At 38.7% G+C, this 20,313-nt stretch overlaps 1 protein-coding gene across 5 annotated transcripts in view; it reads right to left on the reverse strand.

The window, feature by feature from the left end:
- LOC137103549 (WD repeat-containing protein 7) overlaps nt 1–20,313 on the reverse strand; it is a 99,946-nt gene that overhangs the window by 70,331 nt on the left and 9,302 nt on the right. For 2 of the 5 annotated variants that reach the window (XM_067484011.1, XM_067484008.1), the window contains exons 10-16: nt 20,064–20,186; nt 14,074–14,221; nt 13,667–13,782; nt 13,198–13,330; nt 12,307–12,527; nt 9,970–10,165; nt 6,838–7,052 (exon numbers count right to left, since the gene is read on the reverse strand). In XM_067484011.1, coding sequence (XP_067340112.1) covers nt 6,838–7,052; nt 9,970–10,165; nt 12,307–12,527; nt 13,198–13,330; nt 13,667–13,782; nt 14,074–14,221; nt 20,064–20,186 — 1,152 coding nt within the window. The remainder of the gene's footprint in view (nt 1–6,837; nt 7,053–9,969; nt 10,166–12,306; nt 12,528–13,197; nt 13,331–13,666; nt 13,783–14,073; nt 14,222–20,063; nt 20,187–20,313) is intronic. The other 3 variants (XM_067484010.1, XM_067484012.1, XM_067484009.1) reach the window with 2 other exon arrangements.

Raw genomic sequence — 20,313 nt, forward strand, 5'->3', positions numbered from 1 at the left:
AAGAATTCCAACCTAAACCTATGAGTGTGGTGTCTAAGCATGACCCAAACCAGTCAAGCATATTTAATTTCCAAACCAAATGTCCACATAGTTGAGTTTATGCAATATATTTCTAGTAATTGGTATAAATAATACTAGGCCTATTGGTGAAGTCATGCCTATTTAGGCCAAAGTTTGAACTACAAGACTGACATTTCTAGACTTCTTTCCACACCAAACCCAGAGGTCTCTGGTAGGGGAAGATTGAGTGGCTGTCTCCTCCCTTAACAACACTACTGGGGTGCCCTTGAGCAAGGTTTCAAACCCCAACTGCTCAATGATCCTGGATCAGTCTGAGGTAGTACTGGACAGATCTGGGCAGATGAGACAAATTCGCTTCAAAGTAAACTTGGTTCACAACTCATGATACAAATAATGTACAGGGAAATTTGTTTTAAATACGGTCTAACTTGAAAGACACTAACTGGACTGGGACTTTTGAAGGACTGTTGAAGTTTTATAAGTCTTATGTTAACGATAAAATGAGTGCTGGACATGGTCACCCAATTCCAGGAGGGCGTGGTAACTTGAAAAAAAAAAATCAGGAGCAATTGTAAGGATTTAAAAGGGCAACTTTAACAATTTTTTACTTGCTTTCAATGGCTTTAGTTTAGAGTGTAAATGTACATTAATGCTTTAAAAATTTTCCTCCGACTTCCCAATACTAAAATATTTCTCTGCTTTTAGCTGAAAAGGAGTTTAAAAAAAAAAAAATGTTGACCGTGATTACAAACTTTATAGTAAGAGCAATGTGATGACACAATCTGAATTGAAGGTTCCTCCAAGTGATGTCATCTGGAGGTGTTTTTCAGCTAGATGAGATATAATATATTAATATAATGATATAATGATGATATTGAATGATGATAATATAATATTTAATATAAAGAAGTCAGAGGGAAGTTTTATGGCATTCAGTTACATGTACTACTCAAACTAGAACTAAAAGATGCAAGTTCAGTATCAGTAAAGGGATACTGAACTAAAGGGATTAAGGGACTTTGACAAGAGCCAAATACTGTCAGCTGAGTCGATCAGAGCAGCTCCAAAAATGTGGCTCTTGTAAGATGTTTTCGGTCTGCAGCGGTCAGAAACTACAAAAAGCAGCCAAAAGAAAGAAAACCTGTCAACCAGTGTCATTGTGTCATGGGCCAGTGCCGGCAAAGATTTACGGACGCATGTGGGGAGTTATGGCTGGTCTGTGTAGTCTGATCCAGCAGAAGAGCTACTGTAGCTCAAATTGCTGAAAAATGTAATGCTGGTTCCAACAGAAAGGTGTCAGGACACAGTGCACTAGAGCTTGTTGCTTATGAGACTATTTAGCCACTGATTGGTCAGGGTGCCCATGCTGAGCAGGACCAAGAAGCAATATAAGAAGGAGGCCTGGTCCGATGAATCACATTTTCTTTTACATTGTATGGCTTGACGGGTCCACGTGGATGTTACTTTGACACATACCACCTTCCTAAACATCGTTGCTGACCATTCATACCTCTTTATGGAAATAGTATTCTCTACTGGCAGTGGCCTTTTTTCAGGAGGATAATGCACTCAGTCATGCTGGAAACACTTTTTAAGAATTGTTTGAAAAACAAGAGTTTGAGGTATTTACTTGGCCTCCAAATCTCAATCCAATCCAGCATCTGTGGGATGTGCTGGAAAAACAAGTTTGATCCATGGAGCCCCCACCTTGCAACCCAAAGGACTTCAGGGATCTTCTAATGACAGCTTGGTGCCAAATACAGAGCATACATTCAGAGGTCTGGTGAAGTCCATGCCTTGAAGGGTCAGAACTTTCTTGGCAGCAAAATGTGATGAAGGTGACTTAAAATAACGAAACAGTCAGCTTTTGTCCCTGCTAGTTCTTTGATGTAGGCATTGCGCGTCTCTGCCTTTAAACACACACACACACACACACACACACACACCTTCTCCCTAACACGTTACTCAATTCTAATCATATTAGCAGAGACACCTGCATTGTGCTGTACACAAAAAGTGCTACTTGTTTACATGTTAATGACCTGATAACTGGAATCAGACAAGTGTTACCCTGTTGGGGGGGGGGGGAAACAGGGGGAATGAGAAGAGGAGGATGGAGTGAATAAAAGAGGGAGGAAGTGAGGAAAGAAAGAGGAAAAAGGGCAAAGCTTTAATCTCCGTTTCATTTAAAAACTGAAAAATCTAGCTCTCAGATGAGAGATTGTATTACTGCTATCAAGATAAAATTATAAAAAATAAATAAATACTACATTAGATACTACAAATTGTATGTGTTATTTTATCTATTATTGTCTGTGTTTAATCGATTGATATTTTGTTGGGTCTGGAAAGACTGTTTTTAACCTTTCACACCAATAAAAGCAAACTGAACTGAACTGTGTCAAACTGTGAGAGAGAAGGCGAACAATAATTAGGTCTTGGAGACTTCTGACTGACCAAGACGCATAATACACCTGCAGGTGGGACACACGCACATGCACATATACACATGCATGCAAGTCCTCAGGGAAGGCTTTCCTGGCAAAGCTGTAATGCCGTTCCTCTATTTTGCTGTATGTGTGTGTTCTTGTGTGTAAATGAGGCCAAGTATGTTTGTTCATGTTACAAAAGCACAAGCGTGTGTGTAAATGCATGTGCTCTTGATTTCCACAATGCGGCTACGATACCACCGGCTTCTCTCCTACACAGGGTGCTTATTCATTTAGTCAAGAAGTGGTTCAAATCTTTGACACAAAGATTGCCAACAGAAATGTGCATGTGCACAGCTTGCTGAAATTTAACCAATAAAAACTGTGACCTGACCCCTGTGAACATAGTCTAAGCATGTTAGAACTCTTGGGGATCCAATATTTTAATTGGGCAAAAGACCCTACATCCCTGTCTAAAAGTGTAAGTGTGCTCGGACATTGTGTGTGATCTTTTGGTGGATTAACACTGCCATCTAAAGGCAAACAGCCAAATTGCATACATACACACAGACAACAATAAAGCCACAGGCATTTGGAAGGTTTTTGTGATTAGTATGATATAGAAGCATTATCTGTGGCTTCATAAACACACAGAGAGAAGTTATTATAAATTCTTATTCCTTCTGACCATTTTTTGATGTCAGTGTTGCTTAAGAAAAGCTGACATGTCGATTTTGTTTCTCAGCGATACAAACAGTGTCCTATAGCTCCTGGACAGTTTGTCCAAAGGCTGCGGGGGCCTTCTGGCAAACAACACTGGAGTCCAAAGCACGCACACACACACACACACAAGTCTAACACATGCACAGCCACAAGACACTTAATGGTGGAAAATTATCAAATTTTAAATATTTCTGTGTAGCAAAAGTATGTCATCCACTAGCATTATTAGTTTATTTAAAGGGAAAATCAGAGCCAGATGTTTGAATCAATGGGATGACAGTCCGTTGATAATCTGGGAGAAATATGGGCCTTTAATAATAAAGCTTGATCTTGACAACACAGCTTTGCAGTAATGTGTCATGGCTCAAACTAAAAATATTTCTGTAGACCTTAGAAGAAGAGTTGTTTATGCTCACCAGGCTAGAAAATGTTACTAAATAATTTCTGAAGTATATTCAGTTAAAGCTGTTGAAGCTGTTCTGTAAGAAGAAATTGACTAAAATTGCTCCAACTATTGACAACAATAGTTGTCATTACTGGGGTTTAATATCCTTTTTAGCTGGTTTTACTCCCAGTCACAACAGGAACAAATGCCGATGGTCTAGTCAAGATTACTCAAACCCCATTCTACATACTTATATTTCAGTTTCTTAAAAGTTATATTAACTAATGTTTAATTGATTTCAATCCTCTACTTGATAAGCATTTTAAACTGCCTGCCTTTTTAAAGGCACTACCACTGAATTATTCTCAGTTGCAATGTGTTTTGTGTATGAAACGATATGTTAATTATATGTTTTTTATTTTAGTTATATCAAGAACAAATTTCTATCTTTGTGTCTTTTATTATTGATTATTATTATATTAGTCTCTTCAAACATAGTCTTCCGCTCAACCCGACTATCTGCATTGTCTGTTGCTGAACAAATACTTTCCAGTTCTCTGTTTACCTTTTCAGCTTTCATGACACAATCACAAATTGGCAGGTTCAGCAAAATTGCCAGTCAATGTGTGACATTGCAAACTAAAAGTTACACATTGACTTCCTCACACAAACAGAGATGTGAACAAACAAACATCAGCCATAAACACACACAGATAATGGTTTGCAGCTTGCTGGGTGTAATGCTTAGGTTGCTAGTCTGACATTTCATGGTCATTATCTGTTATTACGCAGTGGGGGATTACCCAGTTTCACACACATCAGGGATAGTGTGTGGTTTTGACCCATAATTTGAGTAGATATGAGACAGAAATGACAGAGGTAGGGGGCAGAAAGCACAACAGTGATGTATTTCTGATGGATAAGCAAGAAAAGATTACAGCTGTTGTGTGTTAGCCTTTTCAGAAAACGGCCGTGATTATGGGCAATTAAGGCAGGAAAAAACTACGGAGACGCCCACAATAAATCCCACACGTACACAAGGGGAAAAGAAATAACACAAAGGTTATCTGGTGGGAGGAAAAAGAAAAGATAGTACAAAATAAAGAGGAAGAGAAGGGATGCTGATCAAAATGAATTTGTAATGAGTAAAACTGTAAAAGGGAAAACTGTACCAGCAGAAGAACTAAGCGCTCTCCAAATGCTAAATTATTCATAGAACTTGTTTTCTGCATTTACTCCGTCAGGACCAATCAGATCATCGGAATCGGACGAGTGAACTTCTGATTCACTCGTCTGAGTAATTTTAGCTTGAATATTTCCTATTTCTGTTGTTTTTGGTGGATGGGCTGAAAGGAAATATTTAGCTCTCTAGCAGCCACATATTCCATGCTTTTCTATAGGTAGTCTGTTTCTGTCTGCCCTTTGATGCTGGGCAGGCAGCCTATCCACCAGCCCAGCATCAACGTTTATCAGAGATTGCTTGTTGAAAACAGATGTCTGCTGCTTTGGGAAACTATAGGGCCGAGGCTAAATTATACAGTGCCTCTACAGTGCAACAATGAGCTAAAAGGGGTTTAAAAGCTCTATAAACCTGCACAATTAGTGAAAATTCACAGTGAATTCAGAATTACTGGAAACATTTAGCTATAGATTAATCGAATCATCCAGTCAAACTCAAATTTGGACTAAGCTTCAGGCTATCCAATGGCTGTCTGACGTAAACGCGTTAGAAGTACCAATTCTATAACAGCATAGTTTCCCACTAGACCTTACTACTGATTGAGGATATTTCATCACCTAACGAGACGCCAGCACATATATTTCTGTTTCCTGTGTTGTAAACAAATTTTTACTTTTGCTCCATAAATACTAATGTGATTTTACAGAAGAAACAATAAATTATTTTTGGCTGGAAATACAAACGCAGCCACAACTTTAATGGCTCTGGATTATTTCTGAACATCATTTCAATAAAGAGGACCTTTTCACTACTACTACTACTACTACTTCACTAAGAACTATTTACATTAATGAATCTACCGTAGATCAATTGCGATGTTAGGGATCATTGCGTCTCTCTGTCACACTAGAGACATACATCGTGCTGCTTTTTAAGTGCCAAAGATATAAATGAAGGAGAAACGTTGTTGTCTGTCAAACAGTAAGACAGTGCCTGAAATCCCTGATCTTCAAGAATAAAAAATGAGCTGGTGCCAATGCTGTAAAGCTAAAGCAGACAGAGATGCACTCTGGCAAAAAATTAAATAAAATAAAAAAATTTAAAAAAGATTTAACCTAAAATCTATTTATCTGGTTACAACAATGCTTTATTTGTATAGCAATTTTGTAGAACAAGGCTTTAAATTGTGCTTGACAATAGTGAGCAGCAAAATAGAATCAAATTCTGCAGCAGTTCCTGCTGAATTTTAAAAGTTTATGTTTCTAAAGTTAATTGTTCGTTAAAACTCTAAAGCTGCTCACTGTAAAGTCAAGCCGAGAGATACTGAAAGAATACATTCAAAAAAAAATTTTTTTTTTTACCATTTTGACATTTAACATAGTTTATCCTTCCCTGGGAGACATCAGTGGTTTCTCTCAAAAACACAGTGGCTGTAGTGATGACCTTTGTCTCATCCCCAGCTGCGTTTTAATTAGTCTGTGGATAGAGCCACCTTATCTGACCGAGATGACTAGTCTGTGTGTGTATGTCTGTGTAGAAAATGTATTGTGTGGCCACTTTTCAATTAATAAATATTTCTAAAGCCAGTGAAAAGTGGTATATGGAGGAAAACGTGAGACAGCTGAACTTGATGAAATCTTAATTAATTAAAACTCTACAGAGTTACAACATTTGACAAAAGAGAAATATTATTAAGACTGCGGTTTTAGTAATTGGTTATGCCATCAGTTTATAATTTTATTTGCTACATGAACTAAAAGGTTTAAACATGAAGTCGTATGGACTCTCTCTGGCAACTTTTAGTGATGTGATCATGCATCATCAATGTTAACTGAACCCATGGGCAAAATCGTATATTAAAAATGCCACACAGAAAGACATGTTGCACTTGCAACCCCATGTGTGTTTTTTTAATTTTCTTAAGGGTGACAAAGATAACACAAAGTGATGATTATGATCTTTAATTGCCAAAGCTAGGTTTAGTGTCTTGACATGTCAAACTGTCACAACTGGACAACTGGAAATCAAACCACTAAGCCTGCAGTTCATGGACAACTGCTCTAACAAATCAAAATTTGTTCTGATATACAATGTAGTACCTTGTCAGCATTGTCTGCAGCCAGTAGGTTGGTGGCAAGTGTTTGCAGTTTGTGCTGGGCCATGTTCTTCAGAGCTGCCAGACTGCGGCGAGTCATCGCCTGCTTCAGGTTCACAGCTGAGTGACTTAGTGCGTCCACAGTGGCCGGAGCCAACTCATCGCAGGCATTCAGGATTTCCACCGCTGTTATTCCCATCACACATCGGTCCAAAGCTCCTGGAACCACAAACATGTTAGCCAACCTAAAGTGCACAATAGATACAGGCATAACTCACACCAAAAATGATGAGAAGGAACCAAAACTTTAATCCACACTGGCCTAAAGAACAAGTCTGAAATCACCAGGACTGTTTCTCAGCTGTTTTCATACAAGCACTGCAAGTCTGAACTTAACTGGAGAGTTACATGATGGAGCAACTTGTATGAACACAAATCAGTGAGTCAGGCATCCTAAACACAAACTGGACTTTGTACTAGGGGGCTCACAGGAATAAGACTGCATAATGATGAGACGATGTCATCACTCATCAACAGCTCTTGTGCATTATGTTCAGAAGTGGTTCTAATGTTTTGCAATGGCATCCAGTGGAAAGGACAGGAAACACTGTCACTGGCATAGCAAAATCTACATCCAAACATCTTCTAAGATGGTCCTGGATCATGAGCTATAACATACTGTATGGCTGTATTGGTCTATGCATCTATATATTCAGCAGCACATTGCACAGTACCAAGGTAAACAGAGTATTGGAAAAATAGTTTTATCTCAGCCTCTGTCTGTGCTTTTTCACTCTCCCTTCATTTCTATGCCAGACTTGCTCTCAGTTTCTTTGCGTCCTTGTCCTTGCACTCTCCTATTTATATCAATCTTCCAATCTCTCACTTTCACACCATCTCCCACTCAGCTTGTCCCAGTGCTCTGTATCATCATCTATTGTCTCTTGAATATAATTCAGGTCACAGATAGAGTCTTCTCCCTCTCTGACTGCAACAATTCTCTGCCTTTACAGAGAAAGAGAAAGCTTTAGAGAGACATCATTAGCCACTGAACGAGCTGACATCAGTATTGGCTCTGGTATTGAATGAGAGGAGAAATGGCACCATTATACCTGAGGCTGTGTGTGTGTGTGTGTGTGTGTGTGTGTGTGTGTGTGTGTGTGTGTGTGTGTGTGTGTGTGTGTGTGTGTGTGTGTGTGTGTGTGTGTGTGTGTGTGTGTGTGTGATGAAGGGCCTGTGAGCCATGGCCTTATTACATGTCCAACGCCTGAGTACACACACACACCTTCCTTAATTTCACACTTAGCTACCCTGCAATCTTCCAGCACTACAGTTCATTTTGGATTCTAACACACACACACACACACACATACACATGCACAAACACCCACCCACCCCTGGTCTTTTCCAGTGGATGGTCATCACTAAAGCTAATGTTACCTCTATGGTGTGCCACATACATGTTTACCGCATTTTTTGGTTATGTTTATAACTAAACAGTGGGCAGAGGGTATAGAGGAGTAGTGGTATTCCAACAGTTTAAATTATAACATAGCCACTTTTTTTCTGAGAGTGAGATGAAAAGTTTCTCTTATTAATATTGTCTGTATGTTAAGTACAGTGATTGAGTCAGGACATGGTTAACTTAGCCTAGCAAGACTGGGCATAGTGCACTGTCCAGACTACTGCACACTGACGGGCCATCAGTACGTTTAATTACAAATTTGTTAAGGCTATTAAGGAACCCAAATGCAAACACAAGGGGACACAAGCCAGTGTCTTCTTCTGCCAGTCCCAAGTCTGGATAAATGAAGAGGGTTGTGTCAGGAAGGGCATCTGACGTAAAACACATGCCAAATTAAACATGCGGAAAAAAAATTGGGCTACTGTTGGTTGAAGAAGGAGAGGAGGAAGGCGTGTTTGTAGGCAGAGAGAGAAGAGGAAAGCCAAGAATCTATGACTGACAGTAAGGACTTTGAATGTTGGGACTATGACAGGGAAGGCTAGAGAGATGATTGCCATGATGCAGAGAAGGAAGGTGGATAAACTGTGTCCAAAAGACCAGGTGGAAAGGTAGCAGGGTTCAAGTTGTTCTACCATGAGTCAGAGAGTAAGAGAAATTGAGTAGGAATCATCCTGAAAGAGGAGTTTGTGAGGAATGTTCTAGAGGTGGAAATGGTCTTAAGGACAGAAACGCAGAAGGTGGTGGACTTTGCAAAGAGGATGGAAATGGCTGTAGTGAACACTGTATTCCAGAAGAGGCAGGAACATAGGGTGACATACAAGAGCGGAGGTAGAAGCACTCAGGTGGACAACATCTTATGTAGATGTTGTAATCTGAAAGAGATCAGTAACTGCAAAGTATTGGTAGGAGAGAGGGTAGCCAGCCAACACAGGATGGTGGTGTGTAAAATGATGCTGGTGGTGAGGAAGATGAAGAGGACAAAGGCAGAACGACGTGGTGGAAGTTGAAAAAGGAAGAATGTTGTGTAGTTTTCAGGGAGGAGCTGAGACAGACTCTGGGTGGTCAGGAGGTGCTCCCAGACCACTACAGCTAATTTGATCAGGGAGACAGGTAGGAGGGTACTCTGTGTGTCATCTGGAAAGAGGAAAGTGGACAAGGAGACTTGGTGGTGGAACGAGGAAGTTCAGGAGTGTATACAGAGAGAGAGGTTAGCTAAGAAGAAGTAGGACACTGAGAGAACTGAAGAGAGTCTAGCTAAAGAGACTGAGGTGCTTTGGACATGTTCAGAGGAGAAACTGTGAATATATCGGTAGAAGGATGCTGAGGTTGGAGCTGCCAGGCAGGAGGTCTAGAGGAAGACCAAAGAGGAGATTTATGGATGTAGTGAGAGAGGACATGACATTAGTTGGTGTGAGTGAAGAGGATGCAGAGGACAGGGATAGATGGAGGCACATGATTGGCTGTGATGACCCCTGAAAGGGAACAGCTAAAAGGAAGGCGAGAAGAAGAAAGCTATTAAGGAACCCATGACTAAACCAACTTTATATTCATTAATGGGAATGTAATTGAGTCAAGCATCTTTTGCATGATCTGCATTTACACAGTTCAAAGTAGAGAGCCCACTTGCTACTACTACTACTACTACTACTACTACTACTAGTCAGCAAGTACCTGTATCCATCTGCCAGACGTAGACAGAGCCATCAGAGCATCCCACCACCAAGTAGTCATCTGCTGGACGCCACTTGATGACCTGGATGGGGAAGAGGTGTCGTGAAGCCAGCATAATGCACTTCCTCTCCCTGAGACTGAGCAGGCCAACAGAGTGGTCACTGGCCACTGAGCAGATGCAGTGCTGCACCCGAGTCTGCAAAGGAAACACGGAAGAAAAGGATGATAATCCAAACAACTGCTGGACACAATGGAAGTGTAAGAGCACACCTGTCAATCATTACATTTTTCTATGCTGAGCCCTGTCTGCCACAACATAAAAAAGAAAACAGGTGCTATTAATATTGTGGCTGAGGTGTATAAGAGAACATGACATATGTAGCTTTTCTGAAGGTAGACAAAATGGGGGGGAAAAGCCCACTGGGTGAAATGTTAAAATATATTACCACATCACTTTTAAGTTCATTTGAATATTATTGTTTCCATTGCATTGCCATGTGAATTAAGAAAGCTTTCTGTAACTTTATGCAGCATATCCCTGATTAGTCTACAGTGTTGTGATGATTTATTCAAAAGCAAAGACTTCTCCAGCAGTGTTTTTCCTCAAGTTTTGTTTTTGCCCTTCTTACTGCCCCACATGGAACACTTTTATTAAAACAGCAAAATTTTGATCATACACTGACTTATTATTAGGCATATGGGATATCTTTCACTGTGTGCCAACATCCTCTGTTTCTGCACTATGGAACATTGAATTCCCATTCTGGAAACCTCTCACAAAAGCTACTTCATGTTTTACAGCATCACGTAAGAAGTTACCTCTGTGTTCTTAGTATGGGGTTCAGCAAGAAAGAGGCAGGAAATAGATCTAAGCAGGCAACTGTGAAGTAAGTGATGATTAGAGATTTGAAACCAGCAAAACACTAGACTGGCTTTTACTCATTGGCAAGAGCTGAACGGGGATTGAAGGATGCAAACCTAATGCTGTGCCAGCATTCTTACTGTTAGATTAGTAATAAGTTCAGCTGTTTTTACTATCAATGTGTTGAACCTATGTACGCGTTAGTAAAGTTTTAGTTTTTCATCATATGGCGATTCCAGGGTTAGATGCTGGCTAAACACTGAGGTGTAACTTCCTAAATTATTCACAGGTAATTGGAAGTGATAATACGTGCTTGTGCATTGGTTGCTGTAACTTAAGTTTGGCAGGGCAACTCACTGAACTTCAAGTTGCCCACAGTGTGTCTGACCCGTGGCTTGGGCATATATTGGTTTGTGAATGGGTGAATGAGAAGCGACACTGGAGAGTGCTGTGTCCAGTAAGAAAGTAGAAAGGTGACCACATACATGAACATGTACGTTGTTAGGATGTCACAGAGTTCTCTTTGTGGTTAGCACGCACATTACTTCGAACAAGCTTGTTGTAGAAAGCTCTGATGTGACAATAAATATGCATACAAGTAACTATGCAAAGTCATATCTGTAGATATTCCTGTAATATTACTCCATCATCTCATTTAATATAATTTTTTGTCTTCTGGCAATTTTTTACCAGTTTAGTCAGAGATTCAGCTTATAAACATAAGCACATGTAATCCTCAGGCCTAAACTGTGACTGGTATTTTAAACAGGTTAAGGGAGACAAAATAGCAAATGCAACAAATACTTATTGCAGCTTTAAGGTTACAATTTTTGATTAAGTCATGAATCATTAAGTCACAGCTGTTTTGTTTTTTTTTCCTTCAAGAAACATAATTTGACAACTGAGAATTCAGCAAGAGCTGTTTGCCTTATCAAGATACTGGTGATACTGGTATATCAACACCAGTGTAACATTTGAACCGGCAGTAACAAAAAGGCTCAGTGTGAATCATCATGCTAGTTTAGTAATATTTTCAAAACATAGAAATTAATGTTCCAATTGATTTTTTTGAGGGATCCAATGCCTTAATTAAAGCATGTGTGTGATAGGTCAGTCATTGTAGTCCCAACTCCAATAGCACAACAGCATTAATCATATCCGTGGCAACAACACAGTTCTGACCATTAGATCTTAATGTCATTTAAACATCACAAACAAAGAGTCCTTAGGTGTCTTAGTTTGGTTTGTGTTGTGTCTGTTTCTAACATTTGACCAAAGCATAATGTCAGTGAAGTTATTTTAAGAGTGACAGCAATGACACCAGCCCTGTAACATTTAAATCTATTGTCAGCAACAAAACACTCCACTGATTTTCTGTAGACAACAAGCTGCACATAAGAAACCGTGAAAGAAAAGAGGATGCAGGAGGGAGATGAGAAATCATAAAAAATACCATGCTTCCTCATTTGTCTTACACTGCAGTTTTCAGGAGGAACAATGAGCTGGGTGATCTCTCCTCCATGGACACAAAAGATGTGCTTCATCTCTCCGGTAAAAATGTCCCAGACAATGACAGAGAAGTCCACTCCCCCAGAAACCAGCGAGCGCTGGTCATAGCGGGGGGAGATTTGGTATGGATACAGGACGCATGTAACCTTGTTCCGGTGACCTCGCAGGGTACGATGGGGCGGCCAACCTGCAGGCGAGGACAGAAAACACTCAGAATGAAGAAAAGGACTAAAATGAATAAAGTATAAAGGGAATAAAGGATAGAATTAAACAAGTGGTGTCAACAACAGGGACACCCTTCTGCCATTAGATAATTTAGGTGATTTTTTTTAGGAGTTTTTTTAAACAATCCCCATACAGACAGTTAAACCAGCAATGAACTGCTGGAATGAACTGGATTACATTATCTGTGTTGCAGAGCTTTGAAGTTGTCTCAAACCAAAACATCTATCAGCCAAGGGTCTGGCTAATGTGATTTTAATTGCATTTGGAAAACAACAGAGATTGTTATATGATATCACTGTAAGTGTACAGTGTAAATATGCAAGGCACTTCATTGATCTGCATCACACTAACAAACTAAAACTCCTGCAACAGTAGTTTGGGCCACCTCAGAACCCTAATCTCACCATTATGAGGACAATCTGGGATTACTTGAAGAGACGAAAGACGGACTAAATGCACAGACAACCTGTACACAACTGGGCAGCTCCTCCTGGCCCTGAGAATCTTTGGTTACATATCAAATGGTTACTGCTGTTTATGGTTTGACTTTTACAGCCTTGTCAATGATAATAAACCCTCCAATATCTTAACCCTGGAAATTTGTCACTTCCTTGTGAATGTCCCTCCCTCACCTCTCCGCAGCATGTGCTCCCCCTGCAGCAGCTGGACAATAGCAGTCTGAGTGGCAGGAACCAGAATGATGCTGCCGTCTTCTCTGCCACACACCAGTCGACCCTGAGAGGGGATGTATACGCTAGCTGTCACCTGTGGGGAAGAAACCACACACAAGAAAAATATAGTGGCACTAATTACATTTCAAATAAACTATCACAATTTCTTATTGTGGAAAGACATTAACCCAATGAAAGTTAAGAAAAACAGCATTTATAAAGACACACTGAAAAAGCTGCTTTGATAAGTGGTGAAAAGTTTCTAACTAAGAAAATAGTCCAAAAGTCCAGTTGACATGACATTTAATTCTAGAGCTTTTTTTTTTGTTTGTTTTAAATGACTGAAAGAACAAATTTAGAATCATTCTTCAAAGACTTCATTTTGTACAAGGTTTAACCGTCTTGTGTCTTATGTTGTGCAAGTTCAAACCTTGATGGGTTCGCTTTTTCCAGATAAGACACTGAGCTGGTCAATGATCCCTGCAGAGACAGGGGCCAACTTATCAAACGCCTCTTGAAGACTGATGGTGGATGACACCTGCAGCTCTGGAGAGAGAAAAGGGAGAGGAAAGTGATTTATTTTTGATATCAGCCTAAACAAAACAAGAACTTAAGAATATAAAAATGTTTTTTGATCATTATTATTATTATTATATACTAATGTTTTTATTAAAAGGAATAGTATCGTGGAACTATTTTTTGTCACATTTGTTAGGGTAAATGTATTTTGCAACATCACTTTTCAAATGCCAGGGAACTGTGGTATTACTTCACAAGGACAAACACAGTGGTGACTTATCCCTCTGGAGAAATCAAGGTAACCTGAACTGTCCTCACCAACAGGGGCTGACAGCGGCTGCAGAGGCGAGGTGTCTGGGACGCTCCACAGGGACAGTCTGCCTGCTGAATCTCCCTGGATCAGCAGCTTGTAGAAGGGCTCTCGTCGGCCAAAAAAGAACCGAGTCACAGGAGGACAGATCAAAAGCTGGAGGTGTGGGGAAAAGTTATATCAGCAACTTGAAACAAAAATGTATCAGCACTGAAAATTATTCTGCTTCATTATTAGATAGATGAAAAGTAAACAATAGCCAAACAGTATGGGTAATAATAATTTCACTTTCTACTTATAAAGGCAATCTGAAATTTTTGGTTTAATGGCCAGTTGTCTTCACTCAGTCAGCAACAAAATATAGCAAACGGCAGGAAAACAGAACTAAACTCCAACTTCACCTGTGCCTTGAACTACTCTATAGGCTGACAGGGATTGATTATCACATGGCAAATACAGACTGTATTCACCAGTTTACACTGTGGTATAAATCCTGCCACAAAGTGCTTCAATTAAATAAAACTAACACTAATGTATAAGTCTACTGATCACATCTTAACTGTGCCTCATGAACATAGTGCAACAGTGAAGGGACAGGTGAGGTTAAAACTGCAGGTACAGATAGGATTAAAGTCATATCACAGGAGGTATCCAGCCTGAACACAAAAATAGCCTCCAGCAGTCACTTTACTTTCATCCTATCTGTCCACCAGTGTTTATAAGAGGAGTTGATCAACTTTCTTTTTTTTTTATTAGCTAAAAGTGTCTATGAACAGGTGAGTTTCCCTTTGTACTGCTCACCACCGAGTGGTGGGACACCTGACTGCTCTTGTTGCATTTTAATACTTCCAAATGCAACACGAGGAATCTGGAGGTTGTTAAGGAATTATGGAGATGGCAGGAGCAGAGCAGATCTTTTTGCTGCCATAAAAGAGAATCCACCCCAAAACAGAAATAGCTATTCCCACACAAGATCAATACTTAGTTATTAGGGAATTGTCAAAGGAAGGGATAGCAAAATCCCCTCGAGGTGTCACGAGAACAGAAAAAAGTAACGGTGACACTTACTTTCATCACCGAAATCTAATAAGTTCATTTTTTCTATGCTTAAGTGGACACGATTAAAAAACATAATACCTCTGTCCACAGTTGTTGCTGAAAAAGATTGCATAAAACCTGTGTCAAATGTTGCAAAAGTTAAAGCTCTGGGTACACAATTGGTATTTTAAAAAATATATTAAAAAAATAAATAAAATCACTGAAAGATTTTATCCTATGATTAAAATACAATACAATGCCAATTACTTTCTGCAGTTGAACTACAGCTGAACTGAAGTTCTGCTTTAGGGTAGATTTTCTCTTGCACATGTCTTGCGGTTTTATAATAACCTATTTGAAGCTGGATCTCAGCAGGGGGAGTAAGGTGGCTTGCAGTGGACAATATCATGCTGTGGCAGGAGGTGATAATCTGTCTACTTGTATGCATCCTTACACTTACTCAGGTTAAGACACATGGGTACTGTCACTATACTAGAAATAACAATAAAATAACTTTTATCCTAAACAGTTCTGGCCTCTTAAGACAAATATTGCTAATGCTAACAAATTAGCATACACATAGGACAAAGTTAACTATCAGAGACCCAAAACTCATAATAAAACCCGTTTTTTGTAAACATTTGGCCTGTTTAAACTTACAATTTGGCCTGGTCTGCACTTATATAGAGCTTTTCTACCTCACACAAACTCACACACCGATGGGGGAGCTGCTATGCAGCTGGCCAACACTCACCAGGAGCAACTAAGTTGGGGTTCAGGGTCTTGCTCAAAGACACTTCGACATGTGACCGGAGGAGCCGGGGATTGAACCAACAACTGTAAGATTGGTGGACACCTGCTCTACCTTCCTGCGCCACAGTCGCCCCATAACTGTTGAATAGTTGTTTTAAAGATTCCATTGTGAATAAAGTAATTTTCAGAAGCTGCTGATAAGTGAAGAGTTATGCTGATGAAAACCAATAAACCTGTCAATGTGTAAGAAAGCTGAGCTGCTGTCAACATAGCTAAACATTTAAAAAAGGTATGTAGTCAAGGTATGGTGTGTCCACAGTGGGTCAGCTTAGCTCACCAGAATACTGTTGACAAGAGAGGATATGCAAAGTGCCACCAAATGTATTTTTTTTTTTACGAAGATACAATCACCCATAAGCACACACATAAACCAAACCACATCTTGTTATAAGATGTGAATACATGTTCTGACCAGACAAGACTAAAGAGACAGAGACAGTGTACCAAACCATAGTGACTCACAAGTATTTTTTGTGTTTTGTTTGATCCCGCAGTTGAGTGGGGTTTTTCTTTTCATTCATGGGCTAAAATTGTGTGCTTCAGATAAGTGTACAGCACAGAGAATTACGATATAATATCTTTAACAAACAAACTTGACAACTATGATTAACAAAGCGAGGTCCCTTCCTTTCCCAGTCACAAAATACTTTGAAAAGCTAAGCTTACAAAGTTCGTTGTTATACACAGCAACACATAATAAAGATGGAGAAAGGAAATATCAAGCTACCTGTATTATAAAAGACTCACGTGATGAATTCATTATTAATCAATATTAAGCTACTGTTGACAGAAAATTACTTCAGTTGTTTCAAATACTTAAATTAAAAACTGTGAAGTTGGGTCTTTAAGCCACTGAAAAGCTTTAAAGGTGATAACCTCCATGCAGAAAGTTCAGCTTCACTTACAGTAATTTACCACCAACTTAAAAACTGCCAATTGGAAGTAATATAAGTGGAATTTTTTAAGCCATTACAACAACATTTTCAATACTTCTATGATGTAAAAATTATCATATCCTAAATGTATAAACCCAATTAAATTGAGGAGTGGGGTTCTTATTAAAATGTGATCTAATTTAAACACAGAAAATAGGAAATAAAAGGTTCTTTCCTTAAAGAAGTTAGTGGTTTCAAATAATTTAAAACTGCTGTTCATCTAGAATCACTTATATTACTTATATTATATATTTTTGTTTAAATGAAGTGCTATTTAACTGCAGATATTTAAGTCAGGAAAACCCCACCTAACTGGTGTGCAAACAAGGATGAAATAAACACAAAGAATTTGTGCTAACAGTTGTTAAAACAATGTCTGAATACCACACCCACAAACACCATTTCCTCTTATCATACCTGTATCCAATACTGTATTTAAACAGAAATATCAAAGATGTAAATGTTCCTTTTATAATACTGTGCTTTAAATGTATGTGCACGAATTATGTATAGAAATGAATGAGCAATGCATTTTTACCTCGTTTGTAAAACATCAACTAAGTACTAATCTTTGAATTTCAGGTTTGGAGACAAACTTAATACGTTTGAAACCCAAATTGGCAGGTGTCTAGTCAAGATAAGATACTCATTTAAAATGCCAACATATTCCTATTATTTTTGTGTCTTTGGTTTGTCGTCGTGTGAGGGACTTAGCAGCTCATTATTTTGGTTTAAAAGCAGCTTGGGGACTTTGCATGCATCTTCATCAGAATGAAGACAGATGTGGAGGCTGATGGTGCTTTTGAAGGAGGAAGTTTGCTTTAGTGGGAAGAGAGCATGAAGCCAGGTGAACCAGAGTGAGTTTAGTCTGTCAGTCTGACAGGAAGGAAAACAAAGAGGAGAGCAAACAAAACAGGCAGTTCACCTCCACCATCATCTACTCAATGGCTCACACTTCTGAAGGCTACTTTAACATGACAAACACCTTTATATACATACTATTTGTAATAACCTCTCCTAAACGAGTATGTCTTCTACTAATTATTATTTGCTCAGCCACAACATTATAATCACCACGTGATTTAAATGTAAAAATAAATAGATTTTTTTTATGTTAAATTATTATGAACTAATAAATGCTGACGTATTATTATAAGTTAACCACATGTCAGCACATAAAAGAGTTAAAATCAGCAATTTTCCATCCTTAGCCCTTCATTAATTGCTGTACATGTTTTGAAATATCACCTAATCAGTACAGTTTAAAACACATCATTTTCTTAGTGGAGTAACTTTACTTTTGTGCCATAAGTAAAATGTAAATAATCGGCTTAGTACATTTGCTTTACTAAAAGTTTTGAAGTGGTACTTGTTTTAGCCATATAATTCTACTTTTGAGTACTGAGTTTGTGTTCCTCTGCAGGTTGCTGTGTATGGGAGTTTCCATCAGGGTTTTTTCATAATAATTTATTGAGAAGGCAGCTTGCCTCATTGCAAAAGGTCAAAAGGTACTTATTGACTACTACTTAACGCTAGTGTGTGAGAAATTTAGCCAAGTTAGCCAAGGCTGCGGAGTGACCAGGCTGACATGTTTCGCCAGTATATTAAGATTTAAATTAATAACGTTAATTAAATGTGTCTCTTGAACCGCTGATGATAACTCCTGGTGTAATCAATCTCAATCTTATCCTTTGTAATATGGCAACTTTTCACTATAATCGTATTTATTTTTTCCCCATTTTTTGTTTGTCATGGAAAACAACAAGTATATAATTTTTTAAAAAGTGTCGAAACTTAAATTGGCCATAAAACATTTACATTAAAAAATTACTTTATAGTAATATTTACTTTATAGTATTATAGTAAAAAATTACTATTTAAATTTTTATATTCATTTTTATAAACATATTCTATGTTTTTAGTATTTATATGAACAGTACCAGATTTTACTGTGCAAGGGGGCCTGGTGAAAAAATTGGTAGAGCATCTGGTTGGGATACAGAAGGGCATGGGATCAAATCCCCACTCCTCCAGTTGTGGCCCCGCCCAGCCATCAGGGGCAACCCTGATGCCAGTCCCAAGCCTGGATAAAAAAAATGGGTGGGCTGTGGCAGGATGGGCTTTTGGCCCAAAAACCTATGTCAAATCAATGTTTCCTGTGCCGATCCCTGAAGGAACAAGCTGAAAGCTGTTGGTTTGGTTACATTGTACTGCGCATTTCTTACCGCTGGATTCTTGCTAAATTACAAATACCCAAGTTTGACAAACTAATAGTCTTTTGTGCTTTTGAAGATTACTCTAAAGACATTCTATAATATTTTCACTGTGGTACAAATTCAGAAATAAACGGCCGGAAGTCAAATTCACTTTAATTGTGTCATATTTACAGGTTTTATATTACAAACAGAAATTCTATGCTCTGTTTTGTTACATACGCTAGCATTGGTCACGAAGGCAAACCAGCCCGAGTTAGAAACTATTTTATCAAGAATTTAAGTTTTTTATTTACCAAATAAATATGGACATTTAGAATAATAAAAATAGCACAACAGGAAACTAATTTTAGCTCTGTCTTTGCTACCATGGTGCAGGGGTATTGTGAGCCACTAAGTGGATGATTTTACTACTGTTCTCACAGTTTGCTCCTCTCATCTAGTGCTCACTTTCTGGCTGAGCTGCAAAGTCACAAATTTAAAACTTTTGCTAACAAAGTGGTTATAAACCTTCCTCTCACTAAAATTCAATGCCATTTAAAATCTTCTTCTGAAAGGTCCATTTAAGACCTGTACCTGACTATACTCCTTACAACTGACAGCAACTTTAAAGGTCTATACCACTTTTTAGTACACATTTATAATGTATATTCCTGGTGATTATTTTCAAAACCACCTATTGGTTTTGGAATTTAGTGACTTCCTTTCATGCAACCACTGGTTTCATTCAAGGACATGCTTAACCACCAATATAGTCCTTGTAATCAGTATAACGGGTCGCTTTTATTTGATGGTACAGAAATTACAGAAATGGAAACATTTGTTTGGCTTTTTCTTTTAACATTTAATAGTTTGGAATTAACCGCTAATTTATATTACAAATAAAGTTACACTGGTCTAACTGCTGTAATTGTCTTTATTTTAGCTTTTGCAGCTCAGCCAATAAAGTAAATCTTCTTCCTGTCTTTGCTTTTTCAGAATGTATTTTCTGGGTCTTACTGGCGCCTCTAGAGGCCGGTGGTGGTATAGCAGCTCTGCGGTGTAGAGCTCCAAGTCGTACTCACTGGGAGGGAGGCACATCACCTCCACAACCAGCTCCTCCTCATCTCCTTCTCCTTCCTTCTGAGAGGAACGAGGAGGTCAAAGGAAAGAGTGGGAGGGGGCATAACAGCATCAGAGGACAGAACAATAAAAAAAGTCAACAAAAATATCAAAAGATGAGGACACACGATAAATTATAAATACACAT

This window comes from Channa argus, chromosome 18, assembly GCF_033026475.1.
Source record: "Channa argus isolate prfri chromosome 18, Channa argus male v1.0, whole genome shotgun sequence".
Taxonomy (NCBI): Eukaryota; Metazoa; Chordata; class Actinopteri; order Anabantiformes; family Channidae; genus Channa; species Channa argus.